Raw genomic sequence first — 22,006 nt, forward strand, 5'->3', positions numbered from 1 at the left:
ATGTGGACTCAAATAATTCGTATTTTTATTCACTTTTCTTACTGATACGCAAAGTAAGTCGTTATATTTCTTTAACTTGGACTAATAAACGTCGTAGTGATCTGACTTGGACTAAATCAGTTCTTCTGTACTCTGTAGTACTTTGAAATTGTCCATATGTAATTCTGTATAATGGATCCACTTGTGTAATTGTTTATCTTTTTGTCCTTCTTTACTAATGACTCTTGACGATTACATTAACAACTATGTAAAGATCAGTCAACGTATTTTTACCAGGAGTCCTTCGTGAGTGAATCGGCAGACATATCGCATTTGTGGTCAATTAGTCCCGGTTTCTAGTTCAAATGGAGGACAATTTCTCTTGGATGAAGCCGAGAAGCGGTTTGGATTCCGCTTTAAGCTTATGTGACCCCTTCCAACATAACCCGGTTGTTGCATAATAACACTAAAGCGAAACAAGCTTACTTCTGTCCATATGCGATATAAATACATAGAGCAAATTATTTAAACCAAAAAAACCTGGTGTTTTTGTTTTTTCAATAAAAACCATGATTTTTGCCAACCCTGCTTGGTACAGAAAGGAACCAACCTATATGGGGGACCTGTGTTCTAGAACCTTCCCGTAAAACCACGGGAAAAATAATTAACTCCCATGTAATTCATTGTTAACAAGCTAAATTAGGTTTATACAAGACTTTGACTCGAGATGAAACTTATTTAATATCCACACGATTTGATAACTAGATTGCAGCATTACTTTTGACACACCACTTGAAATAATTATTGAGAATTCATACCTCTTTAACTAATTTTCTTCATGTTCTCGAAAAGATGTGTGCTGGACTACATGACATTACATAGATAAAATTCGAGTGTGCCATTAGAAATAAGTAATTATTGAAAAATTGCAATTGTTTTTCAATTTTCGTATAAATACGGTGTGCAGATGTATGGCGTGAAAACTAGTGCAAAAAAACACAAACAAACTTGTAGTATGCCATCTAACCCAGTCACGGCAGGGTGTAGCTGGTGGACCCACGCGATAGCGCAGGGCTGCGTGCGAAATGAGCAGGCGCGCTAGCGACGGCGAATATACCACGAGAAGGGTAGCACAAAACACTGTATATAGTATAAAAAACTTAATGTGTTGGATTAGGTATTTGAAGGTTAATAAGGACGTTATAGGCAATGTCCGTATTATTTTCATTGTTTGCACATTTGTATTCCAAGATAACATACCATATTACTAACGTAAATTTCACAAATGTGTGGATCCCTTAATGATCCCTTCTCTGGTTGTGGGAGTTAACACATTGACTTTGTATATTGTGGTTAATGACTACCGTACCATATGAGCGAAACTCTACTTAACATATTTGACTTTCACTAATGTACTTCTACGTCAATACTGATCCCACGGGTAACAGCATAACATATTTCGATTATTTACAAACTAGGCTATTAAAGTATTATTACAAATTTGCTCTGTAAATTTTACAAATATGTGGATACGTATAGTAAATCTGCACCAAATTTTCAATAGGGTTTAAGTTGGATGTATTAACGGGTCAAGGAAGTGATGTAACATGCCGTAAGGATAGAGTGTGATCTCTTAAAACTGTCACGGTGGCAAGGGGTAAAATTTTCTTGAAAATTAAAGGGTTCAGCTTTGAATAAACCTCTTCCCGAAGATACCATTTTAGTCTGAAGAACCATTTTGAATGTTTGTGCGTTGACATAATCACAAATATGGATTCTTCCGACCCCACTGGAAGAAAAATATTCCCAAATCACAATACTTGTAGAGTACTTGCACATTTTAACTGTACATGCAGGATCAAGTGCTCCCACCAGACATGCAATACACCCTAGCATGTAAATCATTTCCATAAATGTTGATTTTTGTCTCATCTCTTGACAGTACTTTTCGCCATTGTTCACCAATCCAATCCTTGTGAGCCTTGGCTCACTGTATACACATTGTATGGTATGTTGTTTTTGTGTAAGGCGTATCTTCTTGACAGCCTTGTGTGAACGCAAACCCATGAATTTCTACTTTTTTCTAATTACGTGTCAAACATTGACACCAGCAGGATCTTGATGACTGAAATCTTTCTACAAGACACAACCGCACTGTTCTGTTTAGAAGAGAATTTCACTTTTCGACCACATCTGCCAATTCTTGTGCTTTTTATGCGCTTTCATAATCGGCGCGATTTCAGCGTGGTTTTTCCACACCCACTTAATGTTCGAATTGTACTGGGTTTTGTCGTTGTTGTATCACACCGTTTTTTCGTTCTTCGTCTAATATAAATGAATTGCACGTTTTTTCTAATAAAATGCACTCAGTGCGAGCGTTTATGAAAAAAAATTAGGATATAAGTTTGAATTTTAGAACTGATATCAAATTTCACTACACGTTTGAAAACTTCAACACTTCATCTGCGTAATCCTGAACGCCTGCGTAACGAAAATGGACAGAAGAATGGTAGTACACGATTGAGGGGTTTATTAAATACTCGAGTGCGGATCTCACAGTAAGCTAGACCGGATCGGCCATGACATGAACATTCGTTATAATGTTTCATTTACGTGACATTTTGTAAAGTATCACCCATTGTTTCAGATATAGGTAACTTCTGTAACTTAATTTGTAAAATTTTCTATATATATTTAGCTTACTTATGTAAAAACTTCTTATGAAACCTTGTAAACGGATAAAATTACATGGAATTGCTATTAATTTGTTGAATACTGTATAATCGATTGTTTTCAACGATTAAATTATTTGTTACAAAACGATAAGAAAAAAAATACTATACAGAAGTCATAAGTACTCTTTCTCATTGGGAGTGGAAGTTTTTTGCTCCACAAATTAACTAATGACAAGGGACACAGTATGCGTTTAGAAACAAATTATTTTTATCAGATTATTTCGAAACAACATGTAATGAACGTGGAATTACGCATTTTATTTTCAAAACTAGATATGGGTCTACTTCCTTAGTTGATAACTTGGCGGAACGTTGCGAAAGTATTTTTGTCACGTTTTAATTTTTGCATTGTTCAACATAGCTAGATAAGGAGTTAAGGAGAGTGTCCTCTTCTCAGTGTATTTTTTGAGTTAAGTGCCAGAGAGTAGGCCCAGAAATATGAAGCTAATTAAAGCTAAGCCTTAACATCGGGTACCTCCGGGACCATGTACACCAACGACACACGCACTAGCCACTGTCGGGCTGTCCCCTTCATTTCTAAACTGCTTTCTAACGTCTAATTTACGCACAATATTAGGTAGATATACAGGATTAACCCTTTGCTGAAATGACGAGTCTAGCTCGTCATAGCCTCCCGGTACCAAATCGCACAATAACGAGCTACACTCGTCATGAAATTTAAACTATTGTAGCATCACGTAGGGTTACTATATTGATATTTTGAAAGTTATATAATGATAAACCATCTATAATACATTTTTATAACTTATATATCAGAATTCAGAAAATAAATCGTAGTGAAATCGGTTAATTAAATTTAAAAAATAAGAAGGCCCGCAGTGGCTCAGTAGTAGAGCATTCATCTCTGGTTCATACGATCCCTTCTTTGATCCTAGCTCGAACCAGTTGAGTTTCATGGTGGAGAAACACCGTGTGCGTGAGTTTTCTCGAGGTTCTCCCACTTTTCATTCATTCTATTTATCACCGTTTCCTTTAGCCTTCACGGCATATCCGTCGGCCTCTTACGGTTCGTACAGTTCATTAACACTTGTGACTATGTATTACCGTAAGTTGCATGATGGACTTGTTAATCGTAATATTTCGCTTCTATATGCTAAGAAGAGTAATTTCTTAAGGTTACAGAATAATAAAATTAAAATATGGAGAAAAGAAGTTCAGTACTTAACCTCAGGAAATTTGTAACTGAAGATTTGAAAATCGTATAGAGAAAAGTTCGCGGTTTAACCGCAAGAAGTTTACTCCTCCGAAAAAGCTCATAGAAACAAACTGATCGAAATATTGGGGATAATAAAGGACCATGCACCTTAAGGTTAAAAATCATAACGTAGTTGCGTTAACATGAAATCCATAACATATTTTGCTAGCTCACTTAATTGCGACGAACTTAAGTGTACTTCTCACATATCAATGTGTAAACCCTCTGTCTCATATGTAACTGTAACTGTAATGCAGTAGTTCACACTAAATTTCTTGTTACAGGTTTGGCCATCATCGTAGTATACATGGATTGCTTCAGCGATGCGTTGAAGATCTTTTTCTCTCCAGAAGTGTACAACAGTCTCCTTGAATACGAGAAAACTGTTTACAGAAATGTTATGCAAGATTTCTGGATTAAGTGGGATAATGGTTGATACATACTTTTCATTTATAGCTTTCTTTCTATATTTTTATTAGTAGAGCATCTTGCGTTTCAGTACTTTTTTTCTTTAAATAGTAGCTATATCGAATCTTAGAAACTGAAGGAACCATTAGTTTAAAATAAATGTGTGTAGTTTGTTCGAAAATAAATATATGAAGCAAAGGGTAAAGATAATTAAAGTACTTACCAATTTTGAGGTACTCCTTTTGAGATTCTTTTATCCCTGTATAATTTCAATCGCTGCTCGGTGATCTTCAGGGACCAAGCGAGGTTTTTCTTTCTTTTTTTAAAAAAGGCATTTTTATAGGGTGTTTTAAGTTTAGAATTCTTTTTCACTGATTCAATAAAACTTACTCATTAATAAAACTAATTATTACACGTAAAGTAACTCTTACACCAGGAAATATTTTGTAACACTACCTAAAGTTGTACTTATCCAAAACACCCAGAATGTATTTCACCCATTAAACGTTTAGGCAATATGTTATTGCCATCCTCAGCATGCATCCTTGTTGAAAACACGTTGATAGACGATTGCGGGAACTGTAACAATAGAAGTGTATTCTAATGCTTTTGGTAAGCACAATTTGAGTTAGTGTTTAATATGCATCCTATCAAATCATTTAAGAATGTTTTGTATCAGTTCACTTGTGCACAAAATGAGTTCGTATTTTTCTGTAAATACACTTCACTTAAACTTGTTAGCTCCCAGCGTAAGCATACGGGAGCTTATACGGTAGTTTCACTTTAGAGGGTGTGTGTTACTTCATTTTCGGTAACTACTGGCCGGATCTGAACCAAATTTAGTGGACAGGTAGCCAATGGTCAAATGAGTAAATAAATAAATAAATGTTGTATTTGGTAGCTGGGGTTGTCCAGGGATAGGTTCGGCTCGCCTTGTGTATTCTACTAATTTCTCGGTAACTACTGGCTGGGTCTGAAAGAAATTCGGTGGACCAGTAGCCCATCGTCAGATTACTATATTTGATGGACAGGCTCGGTCAGATTACTATATTTGATGGACAGGCTCGGCTCTGCTCGGCCCGCCTTGTATGTAATATTACTGGATGGATCTGAACCAAATTTGATGGGCAAATACCCCATGGTCTAGGAATTAAAAATTATTATATTTGGTGACCGGGTTCTGTCAGAGATGGTTTTGTCTCGTCTTGTATGTTGTACTTTTTTCTCGGGAACTACTGGTCGAATCTGAACGAAATTCAATATGCAGTTAGCCCATCGGCTAGGAATTGAAGATCACTATATTTGGGGGCCAGAGACAGGCACAGCTCGACAATAGAGAGTGTGTTCCACAGCTTTTGCACGCCGGAAGCTTCTGAGTTCAGTTGACCTTGGCTTTTTGTTGTTTTTAATCAGTAATACGTGTAAATTAATTACACTCAAATGAGACAAAACTGCTAACACAATCTGACTTGAAGAATTATTCGTTGTTCAGTATTTCTGTGTGCTTTGAATTATAAGTAGTATGTGAATCGCTGTTCGGAGAAATCAAAGAGCAATACATACAGTATGTTAACGGTTCATATTCAACGATCTTTAAAAAGTTTGTTACTAAATTCTCTATATCTGTGTGTGTGTGTGTCTGTCTGTTATTTGCGATTTTTTCAGTTTTGAGCCCTCCATTTGATAGAGCATCAAAGTCTATCTGAAAGAAGTGGTGGAATTTTTAGCGTCACTCATAGCTTTCCTGAGATATTGACCAAAAAGTTCCGATGTCGGGAGATTTAAGGAGCCATATCTCGGGAACCGTAAGTCATAGAGAGATGATATTGGTGTTGATCAATACCTAAGAGGATGGTGAACATTTTGGTACCAAATAGTAACCGGTCGCCATTGGTTATATCTGCATTTTCAATGTGTATATATACGGTAATAAAAAGTGAGAGCTCAACATTCAATAGATTCTCTAACACGCATGTCCCAAATATGTAAGTATTATCTATTGAATTTAATCAAATAAATATAATATACAATTTCATATAAATTTCGAAAAAACAAATTTATTTTTAAGTTCGTTCTGGCAATGCTCTTGGAGCATTTTCAACTGGTTTTCTTATACAGGGTGTTCAAAACAACACCGACAACGTTTGGGAGGTGCTTTCTGACACCAAGATAAGACAAAAAGTATAAACCAACCTCAGTGAACAATTGCTTTCCTTTCGGAGTTATAGGCTGCCGAAAACATGAAAAAATGAACTTTAGAGGTCCATAGCTCCAAAACTATGGGACCTACCGTAGTCGAGTCAAGATTTTATTTAGGAACTAGTATGTGCCTACTCAAATTTCCATGTTTCAGAATCTTAGGGTACTTCCGCAACAATTTTTATAGAGGTAGTTGGTGAGTGCTTCAAAGTATATGCTCGTAGCCAAACTGCCTCCATAAAAATTGTTGCGTGAGGATCTTGGGATTCAGAAACATGTATTTTTGGATAGCACACATATTAGTTCCTAAGTGAAGTTTTGACCCGACTACGGTAGGTCCCATAGTTTTGGAGCTATGGACCTTTAAAGTTCATTTTTTCATGTTTTCGGCAGTCTGTAACTTCGAAAGGAAGCATTTATGCACCCAGGTTGGTCTGTATTTTTTGTCTTATCTTTGTATCAAAAATCACTTCCCAAACGTTGTCGAAGTTTTTTTTAAATACCTTGTACATCTGATCATTGGAGATTTTTTCCCCCCGTTAAACGCTAATAATATTCTAGGTTTTTTTTTTTTTTTTCTTTCTTTCTTTTCCTACCAAATCAAATGAAAGCGTTCGTGCAGATATCCGTTTTGGTTTTCGGGTCACTACTGTAAATTTAAGTATATATATGCAAATTCAAACTATCTTCAGAGCTGAAAGAGACGTTCTTGAATGTCAAGTTTCTCAGAGCAGAGTTAAACAAAGCATGAATAAGAGGAATTGAGACCCCAAAAACTACGGACTTGATGAAAAACACTTTACTAAAGTAATTTACAACCTTAAATGCGCAGGATTGTACTACTCATTCGGCAACCAAATCATATATTTGTCCTAACTCTTCCACTTAATTAAACAATGAGAAAAGGGCTGTTGAAGGTTTGTTGGAAACACACTGCATATCGACAAGGGAAATGGTTTTGGCAGCTTCGTTTCATTTGAATGTGTAGTTCATTTAAATTTTAATTGAGTGTAGTCAATTTGTGACATATTTAAAAAAAAAAATGAATAGTCTAATATAAGAAGTGAAATGTTTTTACAGAAAAATCAGTAAACTGATTTTATACACAAGTAAATTGTTACAAAACATCTAGTTCACTAAAATAAAGTTTTTTTTTACATTCTTTGCGTTGTTTTATTTGAATTCGAACCCAATATTTTCCTTTACACTGAAAGCTTCATCTGGGGTAGACCTGTGAAGAAAATATAAGATTCTATTTACATAATTGCCACGTTGTGTACTTCCTTGTATTTGAAGATACTTTTAATTTTAAACTTGAGCCCCAAAAATTCTTTCTATTTAAAAACTTAATGAAATTTTATTTTTGATCATTATATGAAAAATGTTAACTGACTGGAAACATAAACTCTTCGAACTACGCCACCTTCTATCAATGTAGCCAGCTCCTCAAGCAAAATTTGATGGATAACTATGACGAAAATTATTAAAGAGAAACATTAAATTATTTTTATATTGGTGGTCTTTCCTAGGGTAGTAATGTGGTTCCAGCTTCTATTTAAAGAACCCTGTTCCAGGTTTAATTCTGACATCGTAATCCTGATAAAATATTATTGACACGTAGTGTTTTCTATTTGCGATGATGTTTTATTACGTAATTTTACCATTTTAACTGAGTGCGTCGAGGATGCCAAGTGTTTGGATAAACCAGAAACGGCTAGATCTTGATCTTTTGAGTCTTACAGTAAATATGTTCCTTTAATCTCGTCGTCACATTTTTTTAGTTATGGCTATAAACAGAGCCGTGCCGTGGGGGGAGGGGCGACGGGCCCGGGCGTCGAAGTAGGGGGGGGGCGAAAAAATCGGGATATAAAAGGAAAAAAGATATGAAACATTACTTGGAATATACGTACGGGGCGCCGTCGTGTAGTTTCGCCCCGGGCGCTGATTTTCCACGGCACAGCGCTATAAATGTTTCATTACAATCCCATTCCACTAAATAAGTGGCTGAAACATTAACATAATCCACGCATTAGCTCTTATAGCTAGTGAAATTGTTTTGTAATTGTATCGGCGGTTTGAGTGTTACATTAAAACTATACTTCCTTGCCACTTTTTGTTAGAGAGTCAGGGCCAGAGGAAATAATGAAACTCATTTAGCGTTTTTATCTACATCTTTCGTTAAGCTCGTGTGTTACGTTTCATGTATATTTGTAAAGCACATGATTTCCATTTCTTCAAGAGAACCCCAACGCTAATGCTCATTCGTTTGATGCAAGCGGTCCCGGGTTCAATTCTCGGTGAGGACACGGTCGAAAAGATGTAACAGCTTTTTCAGGCTAGCCATCCTGAGAGGTTTTTCTTGGGTTTTTCTCATTCATACCAGGCAAATGCCAGGTTGTTCCTAACTTACAGGTTCCAGGCCATGTCCTTCCCCGAATAATGCGCTCACTAAGGGAGATTATCCCTCATACGTAACGGGCTCAAAGCCATAGTTTCAGTAATGCCCGGAAATACGTCTAAATAAATAAATATACCTAAGGTGGAAGTGGCATAACTATTAAGTAACCGTAAATGCTGGATTTGTTTGGATTTAAGTTTCAGATTTTCTACTCAAGAGACCAAGATGTTTCTGTTTCGGACTTATCCAAGCATCTGGCATCCTCGAAGCACTTCGTTAAAATGGTCAAAAATATTTTTTAAAACATAATCGCAGATAGAATACCATGAATTTTATTTTATTAGAACTAAGACGTCAGAATTAGAAACCAAGTTAGCACACGGTACTCTCTTTAGATAGAAGCAGAACCACATTATTAACCTAGGAAAGACCATCAAATCTGCATAAAAAATAATGTAATTTTCTCCAGTAATTTTTGTAATAGTTATCCACCAAATTTTACTTTAGGAACTGACTACTTTGATAGAAGGGGATGTAGTTCGGAGAATTGATATTTTCGCAGGGTCAGTTTAAGAAGAATTTTTCGAGCTCAAGTTTAAAATTAAAAGTATCTTCAAATACAAGAAGACAGAGGAAACAGGATCTTATATTTTGTTCACAATTCTACCCCAGTTGAAGCTTCTGGTGTAAGGAAGGGAAATATTGGATTCGAATAAACCATCGTAAGGTATGTAAAAACTTTCATTTTGTATTTAATGTATGATTGCATATACGAAATGAAAACATTAACCAATTATTTAGTACAAGAGTTATTGTACACGTAATATTTTTGCCTAATAATGAAACTTTATTCAGTGGACGAAGAAAGGATACTTTATTTTCGAAAATACATTAACTGCAGCATATGTAAGAAGGTTAAATTATTTTTCTCAGAAATCTTCCCGTAGAACCCATGAAGATGATCACTGAGGATAAAAGAATCTAAAAGAAATACGTCGAAGTTTGTGAACACGTGTGTAATAGAATGTATTCTTTGAGCGTTGTCTCGAAAGATAAAGATGATTTAGTAATGTTAAAGCAGTATCGTTCTGTAGTATTTTCCTATTGATGCAATGCTTAGTATCTGCTCAAACAACAATTAAATTGTAGATTACAGAGGTCATTTGAGACGGAGGTGCCATCTGTCCGAAATGTTTTAATCCGCAGTCCTTTTCGCAGTAAGATTAAATGCTGGTCTCTTTCGAGTTTTCTGCCTACAGGATCACTATTTCTTTAGAGCTAAAGACTGCTGAGGTGAATAATGTGAGTTTAAATTAGATGAGGGTTTAGATTAAATTAGATCGTCAGTGATATTGGTTTTCAGTTAAATCACTGAAATAAAATTTCTCCTAAGTGGCACCTCCGATCTAAATAACCTAGAGTTCAATATAGCTTATAAATGAGGTTTCACAGAGTCGGTATTCAAGTCGGTACCAAAGTCTGAGTTAGTATTTTTGATGTTCAGCATTGTGAGGCAAAGGGGAAACTGGAAAAGTGGTTTGTATAAAGAAAAAAGCAAGTGCACTGTGGAAAGTCAAAATTAACGACTATAGAATCCGGTTTGCTGTAGTACTTAGGAGCATTTATGTTTTATTATTATTATTATTGAAAACTGTATTTAGTGTTCAGTTCTTAGTGTAATTTGTTTTACTAGTTCTGTGTCAGTTTTATTTTAATGCTGTTGCATTATTAGAGTTCGTACTTGATTATCTGGGGGGGGTGTACACTCACTTTAAATATGGCAACTTATCCATCTTCTAAAAGCTTTTCTAGACTCTCTCGTGGCTAAGCGGTTAGCGTGTGCGGTTTTGGCGTGTGAGACCAGGGTTGAGTTTGATTCCCAGCGGAAGCTTACGTGGTTCGGATCCCACGTTAAACTGTGGGGCCACGTCTCGTAAAGCGTCGCTGCTGAACGAAACGCTAAAATCAAAATCAGATCTAAAAGTTTTTCTATTATAAAGTATTTCATTGTATTTTATTATATCGCCTATTTATTTGAAGAGTGACATAACTCAAAAATCACCCTTATTGACTTATGGGCAGAAAATGAAAGTTAATCATGATGTCTATCTCTGGTAAAAATTTCACAGATGTGCTTCCAAAACTGGGCGCTACAGAGCACTTTGTCGTTCTTGAGCCCATTTGTTTTCATTTCGTTTTGAAACTTTCAAATGCTTCTGAGAAGTTGGGAATTTTGAGTAATGTCATTCTCAAAATAAACAGCCAATATATTATGCATTATATATTATTTTATTATATTTACTTATAAAATATTCTAATTATTACGCATATGCACGAGGGACAATAGATTTTTTTTTTAAATACAATATTTCTAGGAAGAAATTATGTAGTTTTCGGTGCTTTTACATTTTTTTTCGCAATTGCATTTCGCTGTCTTTCATGTTGACATTTAATTTATCCATATAAGTGGTAAATACTTATAGTATAATTAACAACTACTATCTTTTTGTGTGCCCTTTGATTCCTATTCTGATGGTTTATTGGGATCATTTCATGAAACAATCCTGATTCTATCATCGGCCAGACACTTAGTTGAAGAAAACGTTGCTTCTAATGATTTTTTATGTGTTATTCACCGTAATTAGTTGGTTTTGAAGAAAACGATAACACCTAAGTCACTAATGGGGTTAACTCAAAGTGTGAAAATTACATTTGTTTTCAATCCTTGATAAGCTACCAGAGGAGATAGAGGAGAATCACATGAGATGACGAAATGGGGATAAGAAAAAGCTGGATGTCGCTCACCCCCATACAGATACACAGATTCACATTCAACCATTCAGAGTAGTTTGCATGAAAACATATCGAGTGCAGTCGAATCGTCTACCATGTGTGAACTACGTACGGTAGTTCAAGAGTTGATCTTTGAAATTTCAGGGAACTCTGCAGTGTGTTCAGAAATCGTAAATCTACGCCTTTCCCGCAACACATGACTCGCACTTTCAGGAAGGTAGCCTGCCGCCACAGATTTACACTCTTGGCCGCCCTCGTCGTGTATTCCGCAAGTCCTCCATTAAAATTTCTGTAGCATTCATGCACTTAGCCATCACTTATTAAACTCCAGCCGTAATCCTTACTAATTCGACAATAAATGGCTGTTGTATTGTATTACACTCTTCCGACTGGATAAATTTAGTTACGTCACGTAGTTCACACTTGGAGGGCGCTTCGATTGCACTTAATATATTTTCACGTTTGCTACTCCATAATGATTGCATGGCAGAGTCTATGTATATCTGTGTGGGGCTGAGCAGCGTCAATGGACGCCATTTTGTCGTTGCACGTGTTTCTCCTCTGGTGGCTTAACGGGCGTTTAAAAAAATAATAGTTCTCGTAGAAATAAAATAATTTTAAGACAGTTTAGTCACCAGAGTTCTTCAAGATTTTAAGTCTCATCATCAGCGACAAGGAAACTGGCTTCGCCTTTCTCCTGGCCTTGGGACCTCCAGTGATTTTTGTTTTTTTTTTAATACTTTGAAGACGTTTTTTTAAGTTCTAATATGAGGTACAAATATTAAAGGAGAAAAGAACAACGAATTTGCCATTCTATAATCATGCATCCAGTATGTCCTATGTAAGGAACGGAACGGAACTCTAAATACTGAACAAATATTGGTCGAACTACAATTTGAACTGCTTCCACATCCTGCCTATTCACCAGATCTAGCTTTCTAGTACTACTATCTATTCGTGACAGGACGAAAATTTGAGTCAAATGAATGAGTCGTGCAGGAAGTAAACGAGGATTTTGAAAGCCTCGAAAAAGGTCATTTTCGCGAAGGAAATGCGAAGCTTGAGGAACATTGGGGCAAGTGCGTTGAAGTCCAAGATTATGTCTAGAAATAAAGTACGTAAGAAAGACTTCAATTGTTTTCTTTTATATGACACCAAGTTACTTATCAAACCAACCACGTAGGAAGTACAAGGGAGTTTCAGGAGTCATATTTGCATGTAAGTAAAATGGTTCAGGAGAAGTTCGCAGGCTCGCCTACTGAAACTTTAACAGTTGCTTATAAAAATAGGACGCAAGAAATAGCCTACTGGTAGTTTACTAAGATATGTCCTGTATGCACTATTTTATGTCATTTGCTTTCTTCGTATACAATTTCTTTACAGGGGATGGACAAAAATATGGAAACACCTGAAAAATTGCACATTACCTTTATTAATAACGAGTAGGACCACCTTTGGCACGCAGAACGGCCTACAGTCGACGGGAATGGAGAAATACAGGTTGCGTATGGTTGTCTAAGGGATGCACCATTCTTCCGCCAAAGCAGCTGTAAGTTGTTGTAGAGACGATGATGGTTGGTAGCTGGCTCGCACCCTCGTCTCCAAAACCGACCACAAGGGCTCAATGATATTAAGATCTGGAGATTGTGGAGGCCATGGCAGATGTGACGCTTCATCTTCGTGCACATCAAACCAATCTTGGACGATCAGGGGCTCTCTCATCTTGAAACATGGCATTACCAACAAAGTTTGCACCATGGGATGTAAAAATAGTTACATAGTCCTTGGCAGTGACATGTCCATCCGGCAGAATACCAGGATATGGCTGCCCAAATCATCATTGAACTACCACCATGCTTCACTCGTGGTAACAGTATGTATCGTACGCTTGTGCTGGCGTTCTCGGCCAGCAGTTGGAAACGATGCAAAGGAAGACTCATCCGACCAATGGCAGTCTTCCACTGCTCCATTGTCCAGTTTTTATGGGCGTTGCACCACTGTCTCCGTACAGCAGCATGGTTAACAGTTACGAGTAGTTTGGGAATTGCAGATCTGGCTTAAATACCCTGCTTGTGGAGTTCTCTTCTGACTATTTTGACATTAACAGAATTTGTAATTACTGTATTCAACTCAACTGTGACTTTTGGCGTCGTGGTGAGCTGCTTGGCCACAATCGTAACAATGAGTGTCTCTCTGTCACGTGACACACACTTGCGTCCACGCTGTGCTTCGCTGACGCAGTTTTTCCCGCAACACTCGTAGGCAGTCATAATCTTCGAGATTGTGCCTCTTGATACCCAAACATTTCCGCTACTTTCGTTACGGAAGCTCCCACCATACGAGTACCCACAATTTGCCCTCTTTGAAACTCTGTCAGCTCAGATATGATACACAATAACCTGCACGGACAGTCGCTGAATAGTAACTGGCCCATCTGTTCGATTGGCCAGGTTGTATATCTCACAGGCTGTGCTGGTGACCACAGCCACACCTACCATTCAGATGCAAATCGTGTTTGAAATGGCTGCCTCTTTTATACCAGATGTTTCCATATTTTTGTTCATTCCCTATGTATTGGAAAGTAGACAGCATAGTGTTCTGTAACTTCTGTAATTACGGTTAACAATTCGACTTGAGCAACAATCTTAATATGTGATGACACTGTTCTGTTCTTTCACAGGCGTTTCTTCAGTGATGCCAAAATTCATGCAGAGTGTTCACATAAGAAGCAGAGAAGAAGTTTTTGGAAGTATTGATAAGTATAAAGAGAGAAATAAGAATGTGGAGGAGATAACGAATGGGTAAGTATTATTCATTTTTCATTCATTTTCGTTTTTAGTAAGTGGTACTAGGATTGTCACTTTTACTACACTGATCTAATCCCAGACCATTTTACTAGCTTAAAATACAGAAGTTGTGCTGTCAGTAAAGTATTTCACAGGGACTTATTCAAAGTAAAGGCCATGTCTTTATTTTGAATAAATCCTTGTAAAATAATAGAGATAAGAAATATTTGTAATATTATTATGCAATGGACAGCAATTCATGTCGAAACTGACCTCAAAAGCAGTTCAGTTTACGCAAACAAGAGAATATAAAATGAGTAAAGTTAATACAGGTATCCTAAGTCCTACAAGAAACTAGAACTGTTTAACTTGAACTATTAAGTATATTACACAAAATTTCGTGTGTATCGGTGTACTTACAATTCTGATAGTTGTTAAGGTTCATCGCCAAATACTGTTGCAGTATTTTTCTGAAACCGGCACCGGCATTTACGTGCTCGTCTGGAATATTCAAATAGCATTACTTACCTTGCCTGTCAAGTCGTCCAGATTATTTGGCTTCTGTGCAAACCCTGCGTTCTTATATATCCCCATAGCCAGTAATCTCAAGTTGACATACATCTCAATCATGCTGCCCAATGCGTGGGTTCTCTTCGGCCAATCCTTGTATCCCGAATTGTTCGTTAAGAATCTGCCGAATTTCAAGGGCAAAATGTGGCGGTGGCCCATCTTGTAAATGTACTTCATTGATGATACCTAACATCTTATGTTTTACTACAATGAATGCCTGTAGATGTTCAGATAGCTATCGCCATTTACCGTGTCTTACTCTAAGAAAATATACGAATGATGTGGGCCATTGAAACTGCCAACTTATATTAACTTTGGGATCACACCACATATGTATCTCGAACTCATGGGATTTCCAATCCCCCAAATTCGGCAGTTTCACTTTTTCTCGAAACCTAAAACATGAGCTTAACCGGGGGGGGGGGGGGGGGTCTATCGATCACGACAGTCATGAAGAAGTCACGAAATCAGAAAACGGTCATGAAAGTCAAGAAATTTAGCTTTTGGGTCACTATTTTTTTTAAATCTGTACAAATATAAGTGTAGACTAGAAAATTTTGTTCTATAAAAGATCAGAATTCACCACCAAAAATGTCTGTGGTCGGCTTTAGACGCTACCAAATCGCAAACAAAGCACGCTTCTATCGTATGCATGAGAATTTGACCCAATTTACACCCAAATTCGCTCTTGAAAATGTTACTATACTTTATGGTTTGGAAAAGAAAAGGTCACGAAATTTAATTTTTAAAATTTAGTAAACACCCTGTTATCTGAGAACAGAAGGTCACCATCACCTTGTAAAGGATAATCATTGATTCACAGAATTCCGTTCTCATATTACTTGTCTTCGTCTATCACAGTTTACAAATTCTAACTTGAGCGCTAGGCCTTTACCTTGTTGCGTACGATCTTATGAAACGTTGACCTCGACATTTCCAGTTCCAGTGATATTCGTTTAAGCGATTTTTTTAGATTCTGTTACACCCTTTCAGTCAGTCTGTCTCACTCTTTCGTGCGCTACCTCAATCACATTATCACTCATTCCTGGCCTTCCATTGCGTAGCAAATATAACACTTTCCGTGACCTTGAATTTTTCATACCATCTTCTGATATTTGTCTGCTGGTGTTGGTTTCCCATATCTTGTTTGGAACGTTCTACACACCCAAACGCTAGATTTTTAACTTCGGAAACTGTAGCACACACATTGTGCCTTTTGTTGTATGGATACCATTTTGAGCCGCAGGATTACAATTGCAAATGTCATTGAGTAGTAAGAGCTAGAACAAATTAAACTTTCGTCCTCCTCATCCCAAAAGTTCTGTATTTATAAACATTACGGTTAGAACATTATTGAGTTTTAGTTTCCTACAGGACTTCATGTACTCCCTGTATTTTATTCAAGTCAATATCACGGATTTAATAAATTATATTTGAACTATCAGCCAAAGATGGATGATAATCTATTAGATCTATTGAAGGAACTTTGTACACGCCATTCCCAGCTTCGGTACAAATTGTACAATGTTTCAGGTCCTTTGATAACCTACTAGTATTGTAAGAAACGTAGATAAGTAAAACTACAAATAAAATTAGCATATGAAAGAGTTCCCGCATGTGAAAGAGTTCATTGAAATTAAGTGAGTGTTGTATTTATATGTCTAGGTTCATTTGTCAGTCCCTTTTAACTTTGTTCCTACTTGTTAGAAATGTGTTATATCATGGTCATAGTATTCGACACTAAGGTACTTCGAATCTATATTGACATGTCCGTCTCGCTTGCGTTATTAATGTAGAGACTTCCAAAAATGGAGTGTTTACGGATGTTCGCAATACTGTAGCACCCTGAGTTTGTAACACTGAATCATAAATGTGGTATGGTGTTTTCTTTTAACATGTAAATTTGAAACATGTAGCGCTGAAAAAGAAACTGACGTAGTGCTATATAAAAAAAAATATTATTTCATGTTGGATTAGGAACACTCTTATCAGACGGTACTGCGGAATATATCAAAGAATGCCCCTCTGTCGATATTTGCATTTTCAAATTTCATCGAATTTTATCAGGTAGTTTAAATGTTACAAGAGCATTTCCAGATAAATGCCCCACCTTATATATATATATATATATATATATATATATATATATATATATATATATATATATATATATATATATGTAAAATCTTCCTACAAAACTTTGGAGAAAATCTTTATTAGACCATACACCTTATACAGATGACGGCCAATATTTGAAAAAGCATCTGCAGAGTATTGTCTTGGTTTTTTGAAAATAAAATGCAAAATTAGGAGATAAGTTACCCTTTTATATATCAGAGAAAAGAATGGTTACCATGTGTTTGTCTTTGGGGAGAAATTAGGGAGCGACCCCCTCAAAATGGATACTTTTACCAGATTTTTCAATTGGTAATATTATTTTTGACAGTAACAAGTTTTAAATAGTCATTGAATAGAGACGCATTTGGAAACGAGATAGTGGAGCGGACCAAGGTTCTTGTTTCTGCCAAGAAACTCATAGGTACTACTAAGAGAAATGTATCAGAATATAAATAATCTATTATATAAAAATGAAAAGAGTCTTGTTTGTGATGTTATCACGGAAAAATTGCTAAAGCGGGAAGCAGGATATTTGCCATCATTTCTTTTTTCACATTACCTGTTGTTTGTGATCGCTTCACGGGTAAGGGATTCAGCAGTTTCAAATTAAATTTTGAGCATAGTTGGTCAAACTGGAATTTTATCATACAACTTCGATTAAAAGGCGTATCCTAAGGGAGGATAGAAGGTCCAAAAGTTTCGCCAAAAAATATTTTATGGGTTTCTTTATTGTTAAATTTTCATTAAAATGCTTATACTAAGAGAGAGAGAGAGAGAGAGAGAGAGGAGGCTCAGATATTTTCCATAAATCCATATTCTCGTGCGAAGAACGGGCACTTGAACTGGTATAGGAATATATATAAAAAAAAAATTAACATACGACTTTATAACAATTTAAGAATTGTAATTCCCAGAATATTGCAAAATTACATATAAGATCAAATGATAATATTGAGGAATTGCTTACCACAACTGTGAAATGTTATCGAGTTAAATAATGCCAACTCTGGATTGAAATATTATGGCAACAGGATGACAAAAGATGATCGATTGTATAGGATCCACTTAAAGAAGTATATCACTCATTCAGATTTAAAAAATGTTTTGTATGCAAAATCAAGATCTTACGATAATTTATGTGTGATTTTATTCGCCTATATGTGTGATTTTATTCGCCTACCGATACACTTTCCTTATGAATACCGTTCATTCTAGCTTTGGAACATCTTTGCCTTAATTAAAACTAAAATCTGACCAAAGCAAATTGCTTTTAATAAATAGTAGTGTTACAGTTTCTGCAATATGTCATGCCGAAACTGCAACACTATTATTTATTGAAAGGTACTTGCTGTGATCAGATTTTAGTTTTAACATTTTCTCTATATTGCCAGGAAAAGGGGCCCCATAACGCCTTGAACTTTTTACAGCTTGTATCAAAACTGGGAATACAGAGTACAAAACGGTTTTTATAGTAGGTTACTTATGAACTGTTTCATGTTAGAAAATCCGTCACGCAATGTAGATCTTTGTAAACCAAATGTCATCGTCGATAATACTGATAATTTCAGAAAGGAAAAGCCAATTTCTGTAAAATTTTTAAGACTACCACATTACGAGAGAGGCTCTTGACATAGCAACGTTGATCCTTTTAGTCAAGTCACCATATTTGTTGAATATACAGGGTGTCAAAAGTCCTCTGACATAGGGTAACTTTGTTATTATCAGAGTTACAACAAAATGTAAGAGGGGAAACCGTCTCCAAATATGTTGTTTTCAATCTAAAGTGAAGGAATTTTTTAAATCGGACAAGTCGTTTAAACTGTACACCTTTATGCGCCCAATGTTAAATGAAAATGCAACGTTGCCATTTACCTGGACCCACAACATAAGTGAATGAAGGGACTGTCTTTTACGCTAACATGTCGATGGTCAGCCTCCATTTCAAAAATTAAAGGTTGCTTTTCCTATGATACACTTTTCGAAGTCAACGCTTATTGCCATTGTGTAATCCTTATAAGAGTATTATGTTTTTGATATTCTTTACACAGGTGTTCTTTCATTCAGTACTCTCGTTCTTATTTAGAGACGTTGCCATATGCAAAATCAGAACTTGATTTTATTAATCAAATCTTCAGTTAATTTTTTAAAACATCTGATAAAAGATGATATAATCATAAGAAAACAAATAATACCCTAACTTTTAATGTTTTCGTTTTCTCACAAGAAACTTTTATTAAAATGTTCGTAAGGGGATAATGTTTTTCCGATTTCTGAAGAACATTATATACATAATGCATTATTACTGTATAATTTTCCATAATTATTTTGCAACCAGCCTCATATTATGTTATGCTTTCCATGTTTCATTTTTTTTTTTTTTTTTTTTCAGTTTCGTAGAAGATTCTGATCCAGCGACTGCTGCACAGAAGGCGGACAATGAACTGGAGGATACTAACAATGAAAAAAGTATGTTGTATTTGTAATTTACTTACTTCGTATATTTTCAATGTAGAGTTTATACAGGGTGAGGCAAGAAGAAGGTGGCATTAAGTGGGGGTTTACTCACCTGAAATTACAAGGCAAGGATTTGGTTACAGGGTTTCAATTTGACATCCATCCCTCTCAATGCACTTATGATGTCTGTCCATTCTTGATTGTATGGCCCTCTGGGCCATTTGGCAGGGACAGCAGCGATGACCTGAGTGATGCGTCCAAGTTGCTATGTTTGCTGGCATACACACGATCCTTGACCATGCCCCACAACCAAAAATCACATGGCGTCAGGTCGGAGGAACGTGCTGACTATGAGAGACACCATCTCTACTAATTCAACGTTTACCAAACGTGTCGTTCAGGTAATCCCGAACCATCTGAGTGTAATAATGGGCGGGGTCGCCGTTTTGCTGAAAGTACCCTCGCTGAAGAATGCAAGTGGCGCGTTCTCCTCCATAAATGTGCTGAGCATGGCAAGATAATTCTCTCCCCTGACGGTCTCTTCTTCAGAAAAGATCTCTTTGTACCACTGTTTCCCTTGCAATCGTCTTGAACGGAGCCCGTCCTTCCAAACTTCTCGTAGATCCTACCAATTGTCAGGCGGGAAAGTACATCCTGTCCGGTTCAGGCCGTGAATTTTTCTTGTACGATGCTTGGAGACTGAAAAACCCATCTAGGCAGCTATTTTCCTTCGTTCCTCAATGGAATATCGGCATGCCAGGTTTAATCTGCAAAACAAAAACAAAAAGAACACCTGTTTAATGTTAACATCTTTTTGCCTATATATAATTATGCCCTATTCCGTTAATGCTCCACTAATCATCTAAATTCATTTATGTGCAGAGCGTATGACTCTAAATTACTTTCACGTACCTCTGAGCTTTAAAACAAAATTCTGTCTCGAAATGCATGCGTTCAGTTCTCTCAATTTTGTTCGTCAGATCTTGAAAGGTGAAAAATGCTACTTGTTAGTGAGGTTTTAGTAAATTGATTTTTTTTTTAATTAGGAAAAAAAGGGCTTTCATTAATGACAAACAATACAAAAATATAATTTTACTTACAAAAAGAGTTAAGTAAAAGACACTTAAACCCAAACTCACATTGATCTAGATCAGAGGTGGGCAACCTATTTAGGTTTGCGAGCTACTTTTCATTTAAAATGTCACTGGCGGTCTATTTTTCTGTTCACTAGCCCACTAGAGGGAACCATAAAGCAGTGACAGTGATCGATACAGACAATGACTTCTGCCCCACGGGCTACCTCTCACAACTTACCGGTCAATTAGTAGACCGCGATCCACGCGTTAGCCACCACCCTGATCTACATATCATAAGTATATAGAATGGAAATGGCATATTTCCTTGATAAAGAAAATTTGTAGCATCAAATTATCAGGTAGCCTAAAGAAAATATTCAAGTTTTTGCGCATGAGAGGGCGTTAGTGTTCCAAATCGCAAAGTACATGAATCGCAGCGAATCAGGCCCAGTGTCATTTGACAGCCAATAGTTGAAGTTAATAGATGTGCAAAAAGTGGAATTCTTATCAGACGTAAGGTATTGCGCTGTGAAGTTGAGCGAATTTTCCATAAATAATTACTGTTTTATTTCGATAAAGGCGCAAATGCTGTGCAGGACCAGAAGAAATTTGTGGTGTTTATGGGCAAGATACGTTATTAAAAGCAGCAATCAAAGGATGGTTCGGTCGCTTTCGTTCTGGTAATTTCAATGTTCAAAATGCTCCCCGGAGTAGTCGACCAGTCACAGCAAAGTGGATGACATTCTTGCAAAAGCCTAGCAAGACCGGCATGTAAACAGTCATGGTATCTCCAATAACCGAAACATTCATCACCAAACAGTATTAAACCATTTGGAGAAAGTTGGGTACAAAGAGCAACGGCATTTGGGTACTACATGATCTGACTTAAAAATATTTAGTCGATCGAATTTCTATCTGAGAATCTCTACTGAAACGTAACGAATTCCAGCCATTTCTAAAGTGGTTGATCACTAGTAAAGAAAAGGGGATACCCTATGACAACAATGTGCGAAAAAGATTGTAGTCGAAGCGAGAAGCCCCACAATCTGTGATAAAGTCCACACTGACGCCCAGGAATCTTGTGGTGTGCGTTTGGTGGGATTGGAAGGAAATCGTGCATCACAGGTTGCTACCGCCGGGCAACAAGCTGGGCGTACTGTTAACAATTAGCGTGAGTACACGTAGCAACTCGAAAGAAACGGCCGAAACTGGTTAACAACAAGGGTGTCGTATACCACGCTCACAACGCCAGACCGCATACATCTTTAAGGACC

The 22,006-nt window shown here is 36.7% G+C and overlaps 1 protein-coding gene across 4 annotated transcripts in view; it reads left to right on the plus strand.

Moving 5' to 3' along the window:
• The window catches only part of LOC145680513 (uncharacterized), a 55,051-nt gene that overhangs the window by 4,727 nt on the left and 28,318 nt on the right, over positions 1-22,006 (plus strand). For 3 of the 4 annotated variants that reach the window (XM_081751114.1, XM_081751112.1, XM_081751111.1), the window contains exons 2-4: positions 4,215-4,361; positions 14,409-14,529; positions 19,592-19,668. In XM_081751114.1, the coding sequence (XP_081607240.1) occupies positions 4,238-4,361; positions 14,409-14,529; positions 19,592-19,668 (322 nt within the window). In that variant the 5' untranslated portion in view covers positions 4,215-4,237. Of the gene's footprint in view, positions 1-4,214; positions 4,362-8,395; positions 9,663-14,408; positions 14,530-19,591; positions 19,669-22,006 lie in introns of those variants that run through there. The other variant, XM_081751115.1, reaches the window with a different exon arrangement.

The sequence above is a fragment of the Thermobia domestica genome, chromosome 3 (genome assembly GCF_964235325.1).
Source record: "Thermobia domestica chromosome 3, izTheDome1.hap1.1, whole genome shotgun sequence".
NCBI classification, from domain to species: domain Eukaryota; kingdom Metazoa; phylum Arthropoda; class Insecta; order Zygentoma; family Lepismatidae; genus Thermobia; species Thermobia domestica.